The sequence below is a fragment of the Ostrinia furnacalis genome, unplaced genomic scaffold (assembly GCF_004193835.3).
Source record: "Ostrinia furnacalis isolate ACB-3 unplaced genomic scaffold, ASM419383v2 OfSCF4444, whole genome shotgun sequence".
In the NCBI taxonomy this organism is placed as follows: domain Eukaryota; kingdom Metazoa; phylum Arthropoda; class Insecta; order Lepidoptera; family Crambidae; genus Ostrinia; species Ostrinia furnacalis.
In genome coordinates, this window is record NW_021134683.1 from 45,775 (window position 1) to 68,803 (window position 23,029).

The following is a 23,029-nucleotide window of genomic DNA, read 5'->3' on the forward strand; positions in this document are numbered from 1 at the left end:
GACTAGTTAGAAGGTGAACATAGCAAAAGTCCCCGCCCTTAGCCCTTGAGCCGGCGGGGAGAGGGGGGTTTAAAGGTACCACTTTTCGGTTTTTCGGTTAATCCTCGGAAACTATGCGTCCTAGTGACATGACTACTATGAACCAAAAAAAGCTTATTCAATTTGCTACAGGTGAGATAGTCAAGTTTTTCTATATCTTGTATAGTTTTCGCGGCATCTGCTCTAGAAGGTCTGTAATATTGGAAATTTTATTTTTGTCTTACATGTTTCCATCAGGAGAAAATCGACTAAATCAACATTGAGCTAATATTCTAGACATGCGGGAGCATGTTAAGCCTAGTTCCAGGGAGGGGACTGCACCGTGCGTGTATTTAGATGAACCAATTGGAGCCACTTTTGACTCCTCATCACTCAAAAAGTACTGTGCATTAACACTACAAATTTGGCTCATGTATTGAGACTTGCAAGATAAACATCAGCTTCAAAATTCATAAATATACCTCAAACGGTTCTTTAGGTATTGACGTCTAAAAATCTACATGGCTGACCTATAAGACCAAATTCTAACCACTTCCAGATGACCTTGAAGGTTCAAATTTGGCATCCAGATAGGTAGTTGTGTAAATGCAAAGGAACAAATAAAAAACCAGTAAATTTTAAAATTTCACAGGTGATAGATAGATTAGATAGATTTAGTGTCCTAAATGTCGATTTTTGAACGTCAATACCTAAATAACCGTTTGAGGTATATTTATAAAATTTGAAGCTGATGTTTATCTTGCAAGTCTCAACACATGAGCCAAATTTGAAGTGTTAATGCACAGTACTTTTTGAGTGATGAAGAGTCAAAAGTGGCTCCAATTGGTTCGTCTAAATATACGCACGATGCAGTCCCCTCCCTGGAACTAGGCTTAACATGCTTCCGCATGTCTATAATGTTTGCTCAATGTTGATTTAGTCAATTTTCTCCTGATGGGCACATGTAAGACAAAAATAAAATTTCCAATATTACAGACCTTCTAGAGCAGTTGCCGCGAAAACTATACAAGATATAGAAAAACTTGACTATCTCACCTGTAGCAATTGAATAAGCTTTTTTTGGTTCATAGTAGCCATGCCACTAGGACGCATAGTTTCCGAGGATTAAGCGAAAAACCGAAAAGTGGTACCTTTAAACTCCCCTCTCCCTGCCGGCTCAAGGGCTAAGGGCGGGGACTTTTGCTATGTTCACCTCCTAACTAGTCTCAATAAAGTCCCGAGGTCAGAAATTGTGTTCCAGGGATTTCTCTCTACACCGTCGTTAAAGCATTCATTGACATGACTATTGTGATACAATGAATTAAGAGTAAATAGGTTATGTATGGAGATTATAAAACGCCAATCTATTGAAAATTACAACATGCTTTGCATATTTATTCAGATGTGAATACGTTCAATAAATGAATGCATGTTTATTTTCGTTTTTGGAAATACATAATTCTGTTCTGCATTGAAAATTTTCAGCGTTAAATTGATATAACGATTTTCGTCCACAATTGGTTCGTTCGAAGGTTGAGAACATTATTGCTCTACTTTGCTTTTTTAAGAGTGTCAGAACTTGCGGAATTCGAGTTCGATTCCGGGTTGGAGCGGGCTGGAAGAGTACCGATGGCTCTCCGCCGTTTTCTTGCTCTCCTAATATGTTGGTAGGTAGGTTTTTTTATCTACAACGAGGAAGCTCTTGGCCTGTATCTCACCTGATGGTAAGTGACGATCAGGCCGAAGGTGGAAGCGAGCTTCACCCGGAATCCTCAACCACGGAGGAACTGACTATAGGTGCTAATTATTTAGGTTAACTCTACGATGGTTACTACCAATATTAACATCGTACTGAGGGTTTTTACAGGCCTAGCCTGTATACCCGGAAAACATCCAGCCAGTCCGGCTAGTCCAACGCTGGCTCTAGCGCTAAATAAGAGTGTCGCTAAGTTTAATATGTATTATTATGGCTGGGTAAATACTTCTACCGTGTTCTGTTAGCCAATCTTCAGTTTTATTCGATTCAAAGCATGTAACCTTCTTTCTAATATGTCTGAACTAAAATAAAAACTATCACAGAACAATTTTACCCGTTGTGAATCAAACAAGACCTTTTCGTACTACTACAACAGTTCTAATCGCAAACAATGTTATGTGTAAAACGTTGCGCTAATGAAACTGCCAGGCGAGCTGCTCACGCACGAAAGGAGTTTTAAATAGCAAGTTGAGGAATACACAGAAATAATTAAGGACTTAAAACTATAATGACGTGGATTTATGTTATCGCCTAACGACCTTCATTAACTGCATGCGAGGATGCGTGTGGTGCACAGACGGAATTTACTTCTGCTATCAAGTTGCAGGATTTTAACAATGTTATGATATTTTGACGTAGTTACGAATGATTTAACGTTTCACCTACTTCTGCGTGAAATTTCTGTTCGGCTCATTGTTTTGACGCAATTAGCTACTAATGAACGTCTATTTCTGCGTGCGCAGTTACATTATGTGGCTAAGTAGGAGGTAGAATAAGTTTTAAATAATGATCTAGTACGGACAGAAATAACCGATACTTGAGCTAATCCTACCTATTCACCTACCAACAATACAAAATTAGGTCCAGTTTTCAGACTTATTTAAATTAATCCTGAACTTTTACTTAAGTAAGTAAGTATTTTTATGATAAAACAGTCAAAAAATTGCAACGGGGCGTCTAAGCTAGCTCAGTCTGACACCCCGCTGTTTAGTACTAAGTCCCAGTTCGCCTTCTGCGATGAGGGATGTGTACCTATTCAGGATGCCTACAGGGATATTCGACCAAGGAAACGCACAATCAATAACACAATGGCACTTATAATTCAGGTTCCACAATAGTTTACTTATTCTAGTTTCACTGACTCTAAATTACTATTATTTAAATAATGAACAAGTTATTCTACAATTGCAAATCTACTATGACGAGAGGGATAGCGACGCGCCCGGTTCGCGTCCCGAGACTAGTTTACGTNTTTTGTTTACAATTAACTAATGAGCTAATTAAACGAGTTGTTTAATTTGTTATTACGAGTATTTCTTGAAATATTTCTTTAATACAATAATCGTATTCATGGCACTTGTTATTAATATTTCTAGTTTACTAGTTTAATTATTTAAATTACCATACTCAGAACAGGCATCTGATTAATGTTAATAATTTCTATAATTACTAAAAGTTATACAAGACTAGCTTTCCGCCCGCGGCTTCGCCCGCGTGGAATTTTGTCTGTCACAGAAAAACTTTATCGCGCGCGTCCCTGTTTCAAAAACCGGGATAAAAACTATCCTATGTTCTTTCCCGGGACTCAAACTATCTCTATGCCAAATTTCATCAAAATCGGTTGCGAGGTTTAAGCGGGAAAGCGTAACATATACTGTTTTAAGAATGTCTGGCGGGGAACAGTCTCTGAGTCTTTTCATAACAAAGATTAGTTTCCTTACCCGGCCCGAGAGTATCGATATATGCGTTTTGTATGTTAAGTTTTCGTCCAGTGTAACTCCAAGGTACTTCATTGTAGAGGTGCGATCAATGTTGCCACAAGAACAGTTTGAGTTTTGTCCCAATGAACAGCTATGCACTCGGAGGGTCAAAGAGGCAGGTGGGCTAGCCACAATGGTTTTTGAGAAGGCCAAATATTTGGTTTTTGTGACATTCATAGTAAGTAAGTTATTATTGAAAGCTTTTGCTACCTCGGAGAGACCCTCCTCAGCAATAGCGTAAACGCTCTTCCAGTCGTCGCTGTGAAACAAGATAGCTGTGTCATCTGCATAGGCTATGAGGTTAGCGTTTTTCAATTGCAGTTTAAGTATGTCGTTCAGGTAAAGATTGAAGAGAATAGGCCCAAGGACGCTACCCTGAGGAACTCCAAAGTCGATGGGACGCTCCGAACTTAACTGACCACCAATTTTTACACGTTGCCTGCGGTTTGTTAGGTAACTCTTCAGCCAGTTGTGCGAGACTCCTCGTACCCCGACAGATTCCAGCTTTTTTAAGAGCAGGCCTACTGACACAGTGTCAAATGCCTTAGCAAGGTCGATGAACACCGCTAGGCAACACCTGCCACTTTCAACGTGGGCAGATACTAAATTTGTGAGAAGCGTCACCGCGTCCTCAGTCGATTTGTGCTTTCTGAAACCGAACTGACTATCGGAAATGATGTTGTTTGTTTCCAGGAATGGTACTAAGCGATTACTAACTATCTTTTCAAGAACCTTAGAAAGAGTGCTTAGGAGGGCTATTGGACGATAATTTTCTGGTGCTTTTTTCGAACCACATTTAAAAATGGGTGATATGGCGGCGATTTTCCAATTATTTGGAAATATACCAGACTCAAGACTCAGATTAAAGATGTGAGTAAGGGGAATAATAATAGAAGGCAGGGACTTTTTCAAGAAGGGAACGGTCAGATTGTCCAGACCCGGTGAACTATCCTGATTGAGTTTTTGTATAATTCTGATTATTTCGTCCGGATCAGTCGGAGATAGGTACAGAGAGTGAGCAATAGAGGTGCGAGATCTATAAGAGTTTATTAAGGATTCCTCAGTCTCCCGTGTCTGAGATAAGATGTGATTAGCTAATTTATTTCCAACTGATGAGAAGTAGTGGTTGCAGTGGTCTAATGAAGAGATTATATCACCATGTGATTTTAGCAACTCTTCTGCATCATTATTTCGGGGAGATGGTTGGCAAATGCTCTTAATAGACTTCCAAAGTTTCTTTGGGTTATCTTTGTTTTCAGCAATTANCGTCTCTTATATTAACTCGGTCCGTGCGGCGTGCGGCCGCGCAGCCGTAGGGTTGTCAAAATCTCCGCGCTCGGTGCTAGGGCTGTCGATGCGTCGCAGGGCGCGTCACAAAATAAATTGTGCATTGGAAAAAAACATAATTATCTCGATAACGAGTGTTGTATGAAGTAAGTTGTAAGTAGGTATGTAGGTAGGTACATACTTTAAAATAGAAACATTTAATTTAGATGTAACTAAAATTGTACTGGTAACCTGAAAGCCAAATAAATCATACCTACTCGACCAGCATGTACTCGTAGTTTGAAGGATAGCAGATGTAGTTCTCAAATGAAACATTTCTATTTATAGTGTACAGAGTTGCGAGAACTATTAACTCATTACGAACTGTACTGCTGTTTATTTACCTTATCGTTTCCATACAAGTTGTTGCCGAAATTGTGTGCGTGCGCCGTATAAGTAAAATTAAAGGGGTTACTCCGTGGTCATGGCGCTTGCAACGTGCAACGGGTGCCGAAATATCGGAGGCTCGTAATTAAGGCTTATTGTAGCTAGGTGGTAGGTAGACGGGATTGTCAATAATAATTAATCCCTTTTATTTATAGCAGCGATGTATCAATCCTTTGCACTCTCTGTCTGCCTGTTCTGTTGTCCGAATTAACGATTAATGAATGACCCTATACTATAAGACAACTTTACTACTGTGTAAATGTGACTCACGGTTCAGAATGAGTCTAAACAACTCTTTATGCTAATGATAATAAGCTCTTTACACTTACTCGTACTACGAGGGACATCTTGGTGAAACCCAAATTAATGAATGGAGTGATTGAAGAATACCAAACACAAAAATATTTACTTAGAGATTTATTGATTCATAATAATAAGCAACGAGCCAAAGTAAGATAAGTGGTCTGAGCTAATTTTAGATAATAAGTAAATAGCAAGGCAATTATGTTTAATTAATAAATACTTGTACTGATCTAAACATTAATGAACCTGTATGATTCATAGTCAAGTAAATAATATTATTAACCGTCATCTCAGCATCCTCTGACAATGAACTTTCCAAGACTGCTATATTTATTTTATTAGTAAACACTGTTAAAACAAAATTTTTAAGATTGCTAAATGAAACTTACTTTTACAACATTAATTTATTTAAATACAAGGATTTAATTTTCAGGTTATTGATTTCGTCAATTCAAAGACTCCAATGTTAACTACATGTAATATACTTATTTATCACTTGAGAATATAATTACCTACTCAGGTGATTGCAATTAGTTGCTCCTCACATCGGAGTTAAAAACCAATTTATATGAAGTGGTTTTATGAGTCTTGTCTTGAGTCTGTGGCCTGCGCGATATCGTTCAGTGTAAACGGTGTAAATTGAATCACACTGGTGATCTGAGGTTTTCCCTGAGAAGCGACTTAGTTTGTCTAAACCGGTACTTGATACATGAATAAATGTTTAGCACCAATTTAAAATGGACAGGTAGGTATTCCAATGTGTAAGTACTATGGAACTAATAGTACTTACACATTGGAATGCCTACCTGTCCATTAAATACGATATACAACATTCTCGTTTGTGACGAACTGTGGTGACGTACTTACTTGTTTGAATAATGTTATTGGAATAACCGTTCTATTTGTAAATAAATAAACGGACCGACAGACAGACAGACATGAATTTTTTGGTCTTCAGGGATTTTTAAGGAGATTAATATACGGACAGTAGCTTCACAGTTCATTTATGAAAACCTTTTATATGTTCGCAAAAATATAGAGCAATTTACTAGAAAGAGTGATTTACACAAGTTCAATACAAGAAACAAAAATAAACTTGCCGTTCCAAATTTCAGACTGCACAAGATTGGAAATTCATTTATGGGGAAATGTATTAAACTTTTCAATAAATTACCACAAACTGTTGTAGAATTGCCCATTTATAAATTTAAAGCACATACCAAAAGCACCGTAATGAAAAAGGGCTACTATAAAGTTGATGATATATAAAAGATAAAAATGTTTGGAATGTTTAACTACCTAGCTCGCATCAATACTTATGACTATAATATTTTGTATATTTTAAAGACTGTAAACCCTTTAAAAAGGAGACTGACAATAGTGTCTGAGTTTCTTGCGCTGCTTCTTCTCAGCACTGGCCCATTTATTGTCCCGAAGCAGTGGTAGGGTTAACCCTAATATTAATATTAATATTGGGACGTGTAAAAGTGCTTTCTAAAAGCCTATTTGCAAATATAAATGAATATTATGATTTTTTTAATTTTAAGTCTTCAGGAATTTTAAGTCTTCAGGAATTTTCAGTCTTCAGGAATTTTCAGTCTTCAGAAATTTCAAGTCTTCAAGAATCTAAGTCTTCAGGAATTTTAAGTCTTCAGGAATCTTAAGTCTTCAGGAATTTTAAGTCTTCAGGAAGTCTTCAGGAATAGAAAATCTTCAGAAATGTTTAGTTTTCATGAAACTAAGGTTTCAGGAATGAATTTTTAGTTTTTTTCATGAATTTAAGTCTTCAGGAATTTTAAGTCTTCAGGAATTTTTAGTCTTCAAGAATTTTTTGTTCTTCAGGAATTTTTAGTCGGACTGACAGACAGACAAATAAATATTGAAACATAAATTTATTCATACACATGTACCTACATGCTTTTAATAAAGAAAATTGTAAAAGAACAAACTACCTATGTGATGTAGTTATATAGAAACAAAGTGTTCTATAAATGCAAAATCTGTCAAAGTGAATCCGTAGGTAAACTAGGTACTTCATTATGTAGGTAGACGATTTCTGATGAATAATAGGTTAGGTAGGCATAAGGTCAGTGCATAGAGGAAGCATACGTAGGTACTGTTTATTACACTTGTCTAGCCTAGCATGGTATTGTAGTAATAGTTTGTTACATTATGTCTAGCTTGACGAGAATGCTCATGCACAGCTGTAGCAAAGGGCTTCCTTGGTGTCTGATGACGCATAACTTGGTAGGTATCACAATACACATATAAAGCTTTGTGTTCAACCACAACCATACTAGGTATTCATTGAGATACGAGTGGTTAATATAATGAATAAGTTTTATTAATAAGTTGCGAATGCCTGAGTTTTCTTAAGCTCAGCGAATGATTTACAAAACGTAGACAGCTTTGTTTTCGAGGATGTAAGTATTTAGGTAGGTACAAGTACATACTCTGCTCAACTCATTTCCTAAAGGACAATAAGAAGCGATAATTAGGTAATGTTACTTTATAAATAATTGACGTTTTTAATATAAGAGCTTTTTCAATAATTTTCGCAAAGCTCTTTTAGAAGCTTTAGTGTTATTTTCTGGGTGTAAATTCATTTCTGCGTTCGTTCGTATTCATTGAATAACAAAATGTCATTGAAGTTTATTATAGTTTTCATAATAAAGAAAAATAAATAATAAATAAATAGTGTAAAAGTGAAATAAGTTTCAAAAACATTAAAAATAAACAACCAGTGCCAGATTATTAACCTCCTTTTAGGGTGTTTGATTGCGGATTTTGTTTGTGAGTCATCACACTCATCATTATTGCCCCAAATTAAACAGGCCCTTTATCGTCACTAATAAGAGCGAGGAAACCCCAACTCTGCGCCAGTTTCCGTGGTCGCGTGGGTGACAGTACGTTGTCGTCATCGTAGACGGGATTTCGCCGAATTATAGATTTAAAGATCATTCGTTAATGAACTCGGAACCACTGTCGGAGCAACTTACCGACTGACAACACTGAACCGACCAGTTTCACGCCAGACGTGGCCGCTAGCGCGCGCTTCGCTCGACCGAGATAAACTTTACCGAGCTCATTGTTAAAGTTCGTGAATTAAAATTACAAATCTAGTGTTTTAAAGTGAATTTGGAGTTTCAGCAGCTATTTATAACTTGGAGGTTGCTACTTTAAGTTGATTTTAACGGGTGCAAGTGAATTTAATACACAATGTCAAACCGGACGACCCCTAAAGACGCCAAGAGCCCGGTGGGCCTGGACCTGAACGACATGGAAATGATCTTCGGTACTCCGACCTCTCCTAAAAATGGAAAACCAGAAGTCCACATTAATATCACAAATGAAAAGAACCCGGGGAAGGAATCGGTGAGTTATTTTGTTTTCTTAGTTATTCGTTCGTTCGTTCGTTCGTTTCAGCCGAAAGACGTCTTAGTTATTAATTTAAAAAAATAGAGAAAGTATAATTTGTGCATCATCAACAGCCCTTTACAGTCCACTGCTGGACTATGAGCCTCATCCACTATAGTGGAGGGTTTTGCCATAATCCCCCGCTTAGCAGGCAGGTTGGAGATCGCAGTTTAAAGGATTGATGTTTGTCAGAGAGCGCTGCTGCCCGTTCTCTGTTTGATGTGTGGTCCCTAAGTCGCCTCTTACGACACCCGCGGGAAGAGTAGGGATTGGTGACAAATGTATTCTACTCTGCCGTCACCACACGACTAATAAATTGCTATTACTTTTAGTAGCTATTTACGAAGGGTAGTTCCATAACAGGCACGGTATTTCAATAAATTATAAGGATTTACCAATATTTGGTATTGAAACTTTTTCATCGCAAAACTAAGACGAGGAGTTGCATTTTTATTTTTCGAAAGTTTTCCACACGTGTTATTAGTTTACCAGACAATAGTTCGGGTTAATCGTGTTCACAAAAACAAAGGCGTAACAAACAAATACAGGCAGGTAATGTAATCAATTTAGGAGCCAAGCCTGAGAACGATATCCTTAATTCCTGATGCACATTTATGATTAAAAAATAAACTACCCAACTTCAGATAATATGTAGTATGTGCATGTACATTCAACAATACCCAGTCTCTATTTTCGAGTGGAAGAAGTCTCATTAAAAATATAGGCTCACGCTCACCTGCACTGTGTGGTTTGAATACCTACGAACCTACTTTAATAAAGTAAACAAAAATATTTACATATCAACCCAACATTGCAATGTATACTAATATGTTTTTTCAACTAGATTTTCTTTTTCCCTGAAACGGAAAAGCCGGTCTATTTATACTTCGTTGAGTCCGTGCAGAAATGCACATGAATTATGAAACGTCACATTTTCTCCGACAGAAACGCGAATTGAGTCAATTGAGTACGTATTAAGTGTACCTACTACAATCAGAACAAATACAATATCTTTCAAAGCTTATGTAGGTTTTTATAGATTTTCAGAAAGAAGAGTAAGTAATGTAGCTTCATTTTCACCGACTTATCGTACAAAATGTTGTACATAAATACCATTAATTGCACATACTTACCAATATGACGGCATATTTTGTAGATAGATTGGTATGTACTAAGTAAGTTTACACGACGAAAACTTTTTGTTGAGTGACTAAAAAAATAGGTGTAGGATGCAGGATCGATGTTATCATCATTATAAAATCATCGATTTAAGATTCTGTGTATGTGTACCTCGTTTTGTGTAAACCTTTATTTGATCATGCATGTTTTTTTAAATGTAGGTAGGAAATTTTTAATTTAAGTTAATTTAAAAAATCTAATTCCGAATTGAAGTAGACACCTACGTACCTAAATGCAAATACTATACATAATGAAACCTTTATTATTATCAAACTCTAAGTTTATTGACCGAAGTATTAAGAATTTCAAGAATGCCTAAGTGAATCCTAAAACTTGTTTTGAAGCGTCACATCATACTTAAAAATAAAAGATTGGTTCCAATTACTTACTATCTAACTGCCTTCAGAAATTTCAGAATATTGCACTGTGAAGTTTATTAGTTTATTACGATCTCAGTTAAATGGTAGTTATAGTTGACCGAATATATTTTTTTTACTTTGAGTTTGCTAGTTTAAGTTGGTTTTATTTTGACGGGTTAAGGTTATGTAGTTAAATTCTGAACTTTGTAATATTTTTATAGCTCGTCACATTCATTTATGTAACCTTGGTAAGTTTTTTGCATTGTCTCTAAAAGGAGATCCACATGATAACTCATGGTGACTCAACAAAGACACCGAACCGTTCCAACTAAGTATATCATCCCGATTGTTACATTAAATTGGGTAAACTTGCTATTAAGGCAAACATAAAGTGGTGCCTATTTCAGGAAATTTCATAAGTCAAGTTCAATACCAAATTGTAATATTGATATTGTTTTGATGATTCGCAAGTAGTTAGTTCATCGACCTCACCCACGCATTGAGTCAACTTCGCAAGGCTATTGAGATGTGGCCTTCGGCAACAATACGCTAACCGCTCGGTACACAGATGCCATGACTTTAGATTTTGGGAATCAATCAATTTCGTTACGCCATGTATTTGTAAAAACTAGTCATGGCTTTAGTATTTGTTTCAAAGAAAATCTGCCTTGAATGCCTCCGTGTTTCAGTGGTTTTAGATTACCAAGCCCAATAATTCGGACAACAGTTGCTGTGCGTAACTCTCACGATAAAAATGAATTGAAAGTGACCCTGACAATACCTACCTCATATTTTGTATTTATGTCGTACAAAAAGCCCTCCAAGCACAATTTCAGGAACTATTGATGTCCCTGAAAAAGTACTAGGATGGGACGTTTTCAGGAACAGCAGTAGTTTCTATGGTTACCGATAGCATAAGGAAAGTCATAAAAGAAAATTGGCGGATAATATAGCTATCTAATTTCCACGAAATCTTCGTGTGGAAATGATCATTGCGTGTCTGAAACGAATGCCAACAGAATACGAGTACTTACGTGTGGGATGTTAAATCTATTAATAGTTTTGACAAATTCCCTACGCTGAAAAAGAAAACTTTTCCTGTGTTTACTTTTCCTCTTATCTAATTGGTAGGTTTAATTTAGACAATTAGAGATTTAAATGCTTAAAATACGATTTTTAAATACCAGGTACTCCTTGGATAACAATTTCATATTCCACTTTATTGTTTTTCAAATTCTGAAACATTGAAAAGCTATTCATAAATTCGTTTCATTCGTTGAAAATGAGCCGCTTCCGTTTCAGTCTGGGAACCCCGTCTAGATGTATCACTGTTTCTGATTATTTGGGTATCCTCCCAAATATTTGGCTGCAGCACTGCCAAAAATGCAGTCAGTCATTCGCAATTACCTACCGAGTAATTACTTACTGGTGACGAACGGGAAAACCGCTGTAAAAGCGCCGCTGGAACGGTTAAACACCGCATAATTAAGTATAACGGTGAATCATTCGATAAACTCGTTGAAAATGGATTAACTACTTTTAAAATCTGAGAATATTTGTAGGAGTTAAAAATGATAAAATATATTATCTATCTATTACATTACTATATGTTTTTTGTTAATTAATAGAGCAATGCATTGGTGATATCTTGTAAATTGACATACTTTAGGAAGCTGCAATGTTAGAGTAGTAAGACTGTGTAAAAAAATCACACTTTTCTTACATTCCCGTCAAAGTAAGGAACTACTTTATCAACAACTAGCGGCCGCCCGCGACTTCGTACGCGTGAATCCCGTTTTTCCCGCTAATTCCCGTTCCCGTGGGAATTTCGGGAATTCCTTTCTTAGTGCACCTCTACCGTACCTAAGCTACGTCCCTTCCAAATTTCAAGTGCCTACGTTTAGCCGTTTAGGCTGTGCGTTGATCTGTCAGTCAGTCAGTCAGTTTCTCCTTTTATATATTTAGAAGATGAAGTCGATACCTAATTAGTTTTGATATTTTTCTTAATGTCAATGCTGGCCAGGTTATTTTTGGAAAACAATTAGATTTACTGTGTCAATAGTGTGTGCCGATATTAATGAGGTAACTAATTAGGGTCAAGGCGAAACAATACTAATTATCAAAACAAACGTGGCTCATTCATGTCAAGTAAATAACTAATTTATAATAACACAAATTCAAAAGTAGGCAGGTACTCATACAAATACCTAATAGCTTAGATAAAATGCGAACCATAAAATATGAAACCGCTTCAATTTTCTTAATTTTTTCTCGTGTGTTTTTTATTATTTATTACAGTAATTTAATTGACCTGACATTTTTTCGCCAAGTTTGTAAAAAAATAATAATAATAATAATAATAATATTTTATTTCCAAAAAGATATACATATTCTTGACTAAAATGTACTTAAACTATGCACTAGTTATTGACCTATTTAAATATTTGCCAGTGAGACCCAAACTAAGCAGTATAGCTTGTATCTTGGGTTTCAGAGAGTGCAGTTATCAAAACGAGGCGTTTTTGGAAATTGAGCAAGTTACAGATTGCATGCAGTATTTTAAAACATAATTACTTTGCTTAATTTAAACTTATTAACTATATATTTCTATCTGGTGTATGTGTTGTGTGTGTGTGTGTGTGTGTGTGTGTGTGTGTGTGTGTGTGTGTGTGTGTGTGTGTTGTGTGTTATATGTGCGTATGTGTTGTGCTTTGCTAAATTAAATCTTCTGTTTCATTGTAATTTAGTTCTAGAAGCTTCATTTTCGTCATTACTTTGCATAAGGATAAGGGTTTGTCTCTGAGGTCGCACAATTTGCATAATTTGTTGTAGGTGTTTGGCAATGAAAAGGCTGGGCTACGCCGAGACATCAGAGAACGCAACTGCGGTAGAGGGGCTTTATATACTCGTCTTGAAATAACGTCTTTATAGTGTGGGTGAGATTGTAGGCTTCTATGCGTCCTGATCATAGCACATAAGACAAATAATTGTCTTACCCGTAGTACGCCAAATTCCCTGTAAAGGTCGTCTGTGGGAAAACGGAAGGGTTTCTTCAGTGCGACCTTGATGAGAGCACGTTGAGCTCGCTCCAGCTGGATGAAGAAGGTTTTACCAGCACTGCCCCACACAGCAATACAGTATTGTATGATTGATTGACACAGGGAGATATATACTGTTTTAAGAATGTCTGGCGGGGAACAGTCTCTGAGTCTTTTCATAACAAAGATTAGTTTCCTTACCCGGCCCGAGAGTATCGATATATGCGTTTTGTATGTTAAGTTTTCGTCCAGTGTAACTCCAAGGTACTTCATTGTAGAGGTGCGATCAATGTTGCCACAAGAACAGTTTGAGTTTTGTCCCAATGAACAGCTATGCACTCGGAGGGTCAAAGAGGCAGGTGGGCTAGCCACAATGGTTTTTGAGAAGGCCAAATATTTGGTTTTTGTGACATTCATAGTAAGTAAGTTATTATTGAAAGCTTTTGCTACCTCGGAGAGACCCTCCTCAGCAATAGCGTAAACGCTCTTCCAGTCGTCGCTGTGAAACAAGATAGCTGTGTCATCTGCATAGGCTATGAGGTTAGCGTTTTTCAATTGCAGTTTAAGTATGTCGTTCAGGTAAAGAGTGAAGAGAATGGGCCCAAGGACGCTACCCTGAGGAACTCCAAAGTCGATGGGACGCTCCGAACTTAACTGACCACCAATTTTTACACGTTGCCTGCGGTTTGTTAGGTAACTCTTCAGCCAGTTGTGCGAGACTCCTCGTACCCCGACAGATTCCAGCTTTTTTAAGAGCAGGCCTACTGACACAGTGTCAAATGCCTTAGCAAGGTCGATGAACACCGCTAGGCAACACCTGCCACTATCAACGTGGGCAGATACTAAATTTGTGAGAAGCGTCACCGCGTCCTCAGTCGATTTGTGCTTTCTGAAACCGAACTGACTATCGGAAATGATGTTGTTTGTTTCCAGGAATGGTACTAAGCGATTACTAACTATCTTTTCAAGAACCTTAGAAAGAGTGCTTAGGAGGGCTATTGGACGATAATTTTCTGGTGCTTTTTTCGAACCACATTTAAAAATGGGTGATATGGCGGCGATTTTCCAATTATTTGGAAATATACCAGACTCAAGACTCAGATTAAAGATGTGAGTAAGGGGAATAATAATAGAAGGCAGGGACTTTTTCAAGAAGGGAACGGTCAGATTGTCCAGACCCGGTGAACTATCCTGATTGAGTTTTTGTATAATTCTGATTATTTCGTCCGGATCAGTCGGAGATAGGTACAGAGAGTGAGCAATAGAGGTGCGAGATCTATAAGAGTTTATTAAGGATTCCTCAGTCTCCCGTGTCTGAGATAAGATGTGATTAGCTAATTTATTTCCAACTGATGAGAAGTAGTGGTTGCAGTGGTCTAATGAAGAGATTATATCACCATGTGATTTTAGCAACTCTTCTGCATCATTATTTCGGGGAGATGGTTGGCAAATGCTCTTAATAGACTTCCAAAGTTTCTTTGGGTTATCTTTGTTTTCAGCAATTAAAGATACTCTTGCATCTGCAATAATGATAGATGATGATCAAAATTTTAATTACTTCCCTAGTATTTAATTATCCAATTATAATTAACATGTTTCAATTAAAAATTAGGTTTATTTTATTTTCGAGGTTATATCGCGGTTACCCACTTCTGCGAGTCAATATTTCTTCTTTTATTATTTATTCAAAGTTATTTCCAAAATGGTTTTTATCAACATCAATGAGTAAATCCATCTCAAGAACATCGCGTGTCATGCCAATTTAGAGATATCCCGGAGTCCCTCCGAATGCCTCCAGACAATCGCATCCGACTCGTCTGACTCACTTACTGGGGAAAACCAGCGAATCCAGGCCAAAGGACCTTTGCACTTTCAGGGACTTACTGGAAACTTAACTGTTTGAGTAAATGTAACACGTCATAGTTGAGCGGAACCCCAAGGTTGTCTGGTCGCGTCATATTGACAAACTAGTTTGTGGTATTGACGATAACTAATAGCTAATATTATTACATCAGTTAATTTGACGTGTAGAGAATTTACTAATTATGTTGGATTTAAAAATTCCCAGCGTTCGTTTGCAAAGGTTATCTTAACATAACAAGTGATTTGAAAATTAGGTAGGTACGTGTATTCCAGAATTTTTAAAAAATCGGTACATGTTTGTGTGGCTCTTCAAAAAATAAAAGTCGCAACCATTGAAAATTTGGGCTGTATAGCATTATGCCTTTGCCTTTTCAAACGGAAAGAATAACGAGAAGTATTGTTAAAAATTATCGAGGGTAGATCGGTTTAACGAATTCTTTTTCGCATACAAGTGACTTTCATAGTTGAGATCGTAATATTTTAATTGAATCTTGCCCTTCTTGAAGTAGTTTGACATGAAAGCGTAACTTTGTTGATATTACGTAATAAAAATTAGAGCTTTACTAAGGTTGGTACCTGCATCTCATTCTATATGGTGCCGTTCCAATATTTGCATTTCCTTAAATGTTTGGTGGCTAGTAAAGTTGAGGCTTTGGTCATCTCATACCGCTCGATCTTATACCGCGGTATGAGTTGTTGACCTGATACAATTTTTGAATTGGACATAGATCTCATTCCGTTGATGTATTTTACCCGTTCATCTATCTATTTAAATAAAATCGCATAGGTACTTAAATCACGAATCGGTTATTAGATTAGGTAACCAGCTTTAACTAAGCCATGTGTCTTTATCGTGGTTGGTTGTTCCAGTCGCCGACTAACAACAACAGGCCCGCCGACAATGGGGCCGACGCGCCGCCCTCCACGCAGCCGCTACTGGAGCCCCACAAGGACAAGCCCATCCCCCCTCTAGCTGGTAAGATCCTTAAGATATCTACTACTATTGTACTCATTCGAAGTCCATTGGCGTATCTAGGGTTAGGTAGCGCNACGCGCCGCCCTCCACGCAGCCGCTACTGGAGCCCCACAAGGACAAGCCCATCCCCCCTCTAGCTGGTAAGATCCTTAAGATATCTACTACTATTGTACTCATTCGAAGTCCATTGGCGTATCTAGGGTTAGGTAGCGCATTTTCTTACATAACTTTTCAATTCCTATCATTGGAAGTCCGAAAATATTTCTCATACAATTTGATACCATAATGATCATTCTTCATAAAAAATTTAAAACCTACATATTTAAAAACATAATCATTGATATTCATAATATCACTAATCATACACTTAGTTTTTACTAATATTTGTTTTCATATATTTTTGTATACTAATGATCGAAACTCATAATCATTCGAATAAATAACTATAATATTCATAAATTTGATGTATCCTAATATTTGTTTTCATAAATGTATCCCAACTAATATTATAAATGCGAAAGTAACTCTGTCTGTCTGTCTGTCTGTCTGTCTGCCTGTCTGTCTGTCTGTCTGTCTGTCTGTTACGCTTTCCCGCTTAAACCTCGCAACCGATTTTGATGAAATTTGTCATAGAGATAGTTTGAGTCCCGGGAAAGAACATAGGATAGTTTTTATCCCGGTTTTTGAAACAGGGACGCGCGCGATAAAGTTTTTCTGTGACAGACAAAATTCCACGCGGGCGAAGCCGCGGGCGGAAAACTAGTTACTCATAAGTGTATTTATCCATATTATTGAAAATCATGATGTCTATATTCGTATTAAATCGTATTTTAACATTAAATTAATTTGAAATGGTCCAAAACAGGCAATATTTTGTGTCACAAAACTAACGTGACAGAAACGAATCGCAGCCAAACCGACTCCACGTAGTCTTGTCTGCCCTACCCCTAGAGTGTAATTTAAAAGCCGGAGGCGCGGAGGGAGGGCAGCCCTCGCCCGCTGTAACGAGGCTCAGGCGTCCGGGCGAGCAAGCGTGGGTGCCTGAGCCTCGTTACGCAAAGGCGGAAGGGCTGCACATCCCGCAGCGCCGGAGACGAGGAGATACCAATGCATGCTGCATGCTTGCTTTCATGCTGCATGCTCTGCATGCTTATCTACTCTATTAAATTATATATGATTTTTTTAAAGATACGAGTATGTCTGTTATAAAGTAAATTATTCTGAACAACAACATTATGAGTTGAAGTATGTTCTTAGTAACAATGACTGTTATGAAGAAAAAAGATCTGAAAATGAAAATTATGTATTTTAAATGGTTCTTGGTAGTAACAGTATTGATAAAAAAATTATGATTACTAACTGTTATGAGCTCCGATGGTAGTAATAAAAATGTATAAATAAAAAAAGTATGAAAAATAAAATTATGAAGAGAGATTATTATGAACACAAATCGGTAGTAAGACAAAGAATAGGATTTAGAATTTTATGTGAGCCAATATAGAACCTTAATTTAGTATACTTTCTAAAGGGCCCAAGTGCAATAGAATGCCCATTAGGGATCCTAATTAGACAGTGGCTGCGGGATAGCGTTGGTTTATGGTTCCGTACTCCATTAAAACTTTGCTAGCGTGGTTCAGGGTATTTGGGGTCCCATAGGAAAAGGTTACCCTTTCGAATTGGGAGATGGAGGTTTACTGTATGCTTATGATGTGTACTTATAGGTTTTGATTTTGAAAATAATTACTAGACCAGTATGTTGCGCGACAAAGGATCTACGAAAGTTTTTTGCTTAAATAATTTAATTTATCAATTTTTGTTTGTTTGTTTCAGGTAGGTAATGCTCAATAATTTACTTCCCGAAATCCAGTGGGTATGTGATTATCCTATTTTATTCATTAAGAAAAAGATTTGGTTTAGCGAAAGTTTTTTATGATTTTCAGATCATAACCTTTGTTAGGTCCTGTTGCCATTTTCAGTATTTAGGTACTAACAATAATTAAACCTCACTTTATGGAATAGTCGAATGTAACCTACGGAGCATAATCGCAGAATGACAATAATCGGGTGGGTTGCACCATCTTTCGTTAACTTTAACAAACGTCAAAAATCTGTCAAACTCCATACAAAAAAACACTGGTTATCGTCAAAGTTAGGTGGTGCAACTCAGCCTAAGTAAAGGTGGCCCACCGACTCCACATACTGATTAATTAATAGACACACGTCTTTCGGCGAGCTATAGCATATCAATGCTTAGGATTTCGTTAAACAATAAAATCTGAAACAAGGTCATTCAACCGGTAATTTCCCCAAAAAATAGAAAAACCCACTTAATTTTTTCGCATCACGCTTTCCCGATTCCTGTCTATGGCCATTAAACGTGTCCCGTCTATAACCGCTCCAGTAACTAAGCCCTGGCTGTTATGCAGACGCATTCGGGCTCTTTATTACAGGAACTTTTGTTTGCGATGTTATTATTTTACGGTATCGAATTTCCAATTACGGTTCATCGCTGAAGTTGTGAGAAGTTGGCGGCAAGTTATTGTTACTAATACATATATACGGGGTATAAGTAGAAGGAGCAGATCTTTAGAAGTTTTGCATTTCGTTCGTTCGTTTCAGCTAAATGACATCCAGTACTGGACAAAGGTTAAAGATTTATTATAAACGAATAAATAAATTACCTACTAATAGGTATCCTTGTTTTATTATGGTTATGCTAAAAATAAGTTCACCACACTACCACCAGCTGATGTGTTGCCCCGCAAGTTATATTTGGGACGTGTTTAAGTACCCTGAAATCGGCTTACATAGGTTGAATTTTGAATACCGTCAAGGGAATTGAACTCTCCTTCAAATCAGGCAGTCCAATAGTGACATTATTAAGCTATTGTCGCCTTTAATATGTTTCAGTTTTATATAACTTGAAAAAATCAAATTGCCTATGGTGGGAATTGAACCCAGGACCTTTCACTTGCCGAGCGACTGCTCTCAGCAAAACCTTGATTTAAGTTTTTACGGGCCGTAGCGTGACCATGCCTTAATGCAATGATGCAGATGTCCTGTTCGTTTTTCAGCAGCACCGCATAATGTTTTGAATTTATGCATGGCAGCTGTTGCTCAAAATGCAAAGCAAAACCATCACTCTACACTTTTTGGTCGACGATGGTTTGAACTCCAAGATTATTTTAGCAACTTTAAAATATGTATTTAATGTAAGTATTTAGGTACATTATGTCAATTTTCATGTCAATTTGCTAACAAAAGAAATGATGAGTTTCCAATGCAAACAGATTCTTAGCAAGAGAAATGATAAGCTCCCAATGCAAACAGAGAGACACAGACCCGGGTTGCATCATCTTACATACAAACGTCAAAAGTCTGTTTTAAGTCCATACAAAAACACAGGTTATACTTATAGTTACGATTAACTTAGGGTTAAGAAGTTAAATTCGCAACATCTTATGTGACCTTTCATGTACAGTAAAATATCACAAAAACACAAGGCAAAACTTTGGTAACTGTTCTTTGTGCAATTTGCAATTAAAGTTTAAAACTTTCTAGGCTCTGCAATAAATAATATAATTAAACCAACAAAAGTTCAGCTTCCATGGTATCCCATCACCATCGAATACCTATCGAGCCTCATCGAATGCCATGAGCAACTATGCAACGCTTGTGGAGAATTTTAGCAGTGCAACTCTGATAATATGTAGGTAACCATGTGTCTTGTAGGGTAACCATAAGGTTTTGTAAGTGATGGAAATGGATAACGCAATAAAAATCCATTTCTCTTTTGTAAATAATTTTATACAATAACTACATTGGTGAATATAATTAATAATTTTTTTTTCATACAAAAGTGGCTTTTCAAGGGAAGTGATTCATTCTATCACGTAAATTGTGTTACGTTCATTCATTTGCTACTAATGTTTTAAAAGGAAAAGTATATGAAACTAAGTTTTGTGTAGAATATTATTTCCTGAATACTATTTCAGTAGTTTGTGGCAATTACGAGTATCTATGTTTTTTACTGGAATTTAAATGTTATGAATTGGTTTATGATTTTAAAGCATGCCTAATTAATTTTAGAATTTTTTTAGTGATAATTAATAACTGAATATTGTAGTATTATGAACTATGAATATTATTATTCAGCTTCTAAAACAATCTGTGAGGTTTTATCAGGCGCTAAGTGATTTTAATTACCTACTTTTTTATTATAATGTTCGTAATAAAAAGTAGGTAATTAAAATCACTAAGCGCCTCCATACCAGCGACAGTTCAGCTCCAACCCGCACCCCTACTTTATGAAATGTAAAATAAAAGTCGCAAAAACATTGAAATTATGGTCACCCTGCTTCCGCGACAGTGGTCCAAGGAATTTATATTGGACAGGCATCGCAGCCACGTTGCGGTATACTTGCATGCTAATATGCAGCCGCTTATTAATTTATTCCTCTTCTTACATCCATCCATAAATGATGAAGTTTTAACCACATTGTAGACAGCGTGTGGAGAAAAACTGAACTTCACATTAAGAATGTGGAGACTGCTTAGTTTACTCGTATGTAAAAATATGAGCGCAAGAAAGATTGAGATGATGAAGGAAAATTTTGTTATTATTTCTCGAAATATTGACTTTTTTTCGAATTCTATGGACCATTTTCCAAATATATGGGGTATAGTGATAATGCTATATTATGACTCTTTTAATTCGGACATCTAGTTAGTTTTGGGTTTCCAGATGGGACAATCACAGCAATAAAAACTGTGTCTCAATCTTACTTCTTTGGTTAAGTATTAAGACATTTGCTAGCTTACTCAATGTATTAATTAGCAAAAAATTGATAATCATTTAATGATAAGAGACGCTTATAGGTCTCAAAAAGGCTACCATGGGGCTCACACCCTTAATATACTTTAAATACTGCCATGAAAGAAGATCCATGTATTACAAGCACTTAAACCAAGACGTAACACATAAATACTAAGGATGGGTTGCACCATCTTCCTTTAACTTTGACAAACGTCAAAAATGTGTCAAACTCTATACAAAAAACACCGGTTATCGTTAAAGTTACGGTCGAAGTTAGGTGGTGCAACTCAGCCTAAGTAACTTAGCAGCCACAAACAAAATAACCACGAGCAACTATCTTGCAATTCAAATTAACGTTTAATTAAAGTGAGGTTTATTGCTACATTTGTCGAGTAACTGGCTATCATAACGCTTGTTTATGCGCCGATAAATCTAATGATGTTCCGAGCACTTATCGATAAATGCTTGTACATTGTAATGTTTTTGGCTTTGTATGAAATAGTAGTTTCCTTATGTAATACGTAGTCTGTCAGTCAATTTTGGTAGGTGAGATGTTTATAAAGTGACTATGAGATTAAAATTTAAACCTACCATAACTATTTATGGTTATTGCAAAGAATTTAAAAGCTCTTGTACGTTGATGCTGACGCATAAGAAACAGTATTCATATTTTAATCTCGGTTTCCACCAAAGCGGAGAGGAAAAATCATTCAATCACATATTAACTTCTTTGCGATTTTGTAGAAACTGGGACTAACATCAGCTGAGTTTGCGGTCAAACTTCGCTTTCGCTTTTGATAGTTAATTATTAATCATGCCAATTATACATGCCAATCACCCAGCACAAATATTTTTGCCTCGTAAAAACGGGATCTTCTATCTTTCCCCGTCAGGCTTGCCACGTAGTTGATCTCGGAACTCCACGTGTTCATAGAGATAACGATAACGATAGCGAACTTACTATCGATAAATCAACAAACTCCATTGCCCACCCCCACCCGTTCACAGGACATGTTGTAAGTGCGCCCACGCAGGATCGACACTAACTGCGATTTCGAAAGCGTTCGATTGGACAAACCGCGGCCTACATCGGTAATTGCCAATATGATCGTTAAAATAACGGAGTAACGTTTACAAGTTATAACGACTTGTTTATGGTAAGTGTGTGGAATATTTTCAGATTCGTTTTGTATGACAAAGAAAAGTGAATTGAAAATGACGATTGAAAGAATCTCTCCTCTTCACTATTATAAAATTATTACTTTTTGGTATTTGAAAATTTAAAATTTTATTTTTCTTCGTTTACAAATACAAAGTACTTGATACTCACTCCGTTTCAACGATTGAAAATAATTTTAAAATTGACACAGTCTGAAAGCAATTCCAATGTACCTAATAAAATAAATATTGCGTACAATCCATTCCTTGCAGACTTTTACACTAATTTTATATGCGTTACAGAACATTTAAGTATCAAACGAAATTGTTCTATAAAACTGAGGATGTTTGTACAACTGGATATAACAATCAAAGAAATAATAACGGATCAAGAAAAAGTAAGTTTGTGGATTACCAATTAATCGGAAGCACTTTAATACGTTTTTAAGAATCCGTTCTACGAAACTACATTTTAACGGGAATTGAATATTCTTTCGTATGTACTATCGTACAAAATTAGTTTAAATTGCTTTAAATTATCAAAAATGTGGGTATAAAGCACATATTGACGTTGTGGGCGAATAAGTCCTAATAATAATAATAATATTAAATGTTAATTTGTGAGAATGGATGGATGGATGTTTGTTACTTATATGTCTACTTTGCATTCATG

General features: G+C 36.6%; 1 protein-coding gene across 1 annotated transcript; it reads left to right on the top strand.

Annotated features, from left to right (window-relative positions):
• Positions 1-8,425: 8,425 nt before the first annotated feature.
• On the top strand, positions 8,426-20,939 carry LOC114359522 (uncharacterized). The gene is made up of 4 exons (XM_028313956.1): positions 8,426-8,925; positions 16,277-16,316; positions 16,457-16,522; positions 20,887-20,939. Exons 1-4 carry the CDS (start codon positions 8,770-8,772, stop codon positions 20,937-20,939), a joined length of 315 nt encoding a protein of 104 aa, XP_028169757.1. The 5' UTR covers positions 8,426-8,769.
• Positions 20,940-23,029: the final 2,090 nt, after the last annotated feature.

Bases quoted from the DNA above. Each gene is read 5' to 3' on its own strand.
- LOC114359522 (XM_028313956.1), top strand. From the start codon at position 8,770: ATGTCAAACCGGACGACCCCTAAAGACGCCAAGAGCCCGGTGGGCCTG. The intron at 8,926-16,276 runs GTGAGTTATTTT...TGGTTGTTCCAG, and splicing joins AGAACCCGGGGAAGGAATCG to TCGCCGACTAACAACAACAG. The intron at 16,523-20,886 runs GTAAGATCCTTA...ACCACATTGTAG, and splicing joins GCCCATCCCCCCTCTAGCTG to ACAGCGTGTGGAGAAAAACT.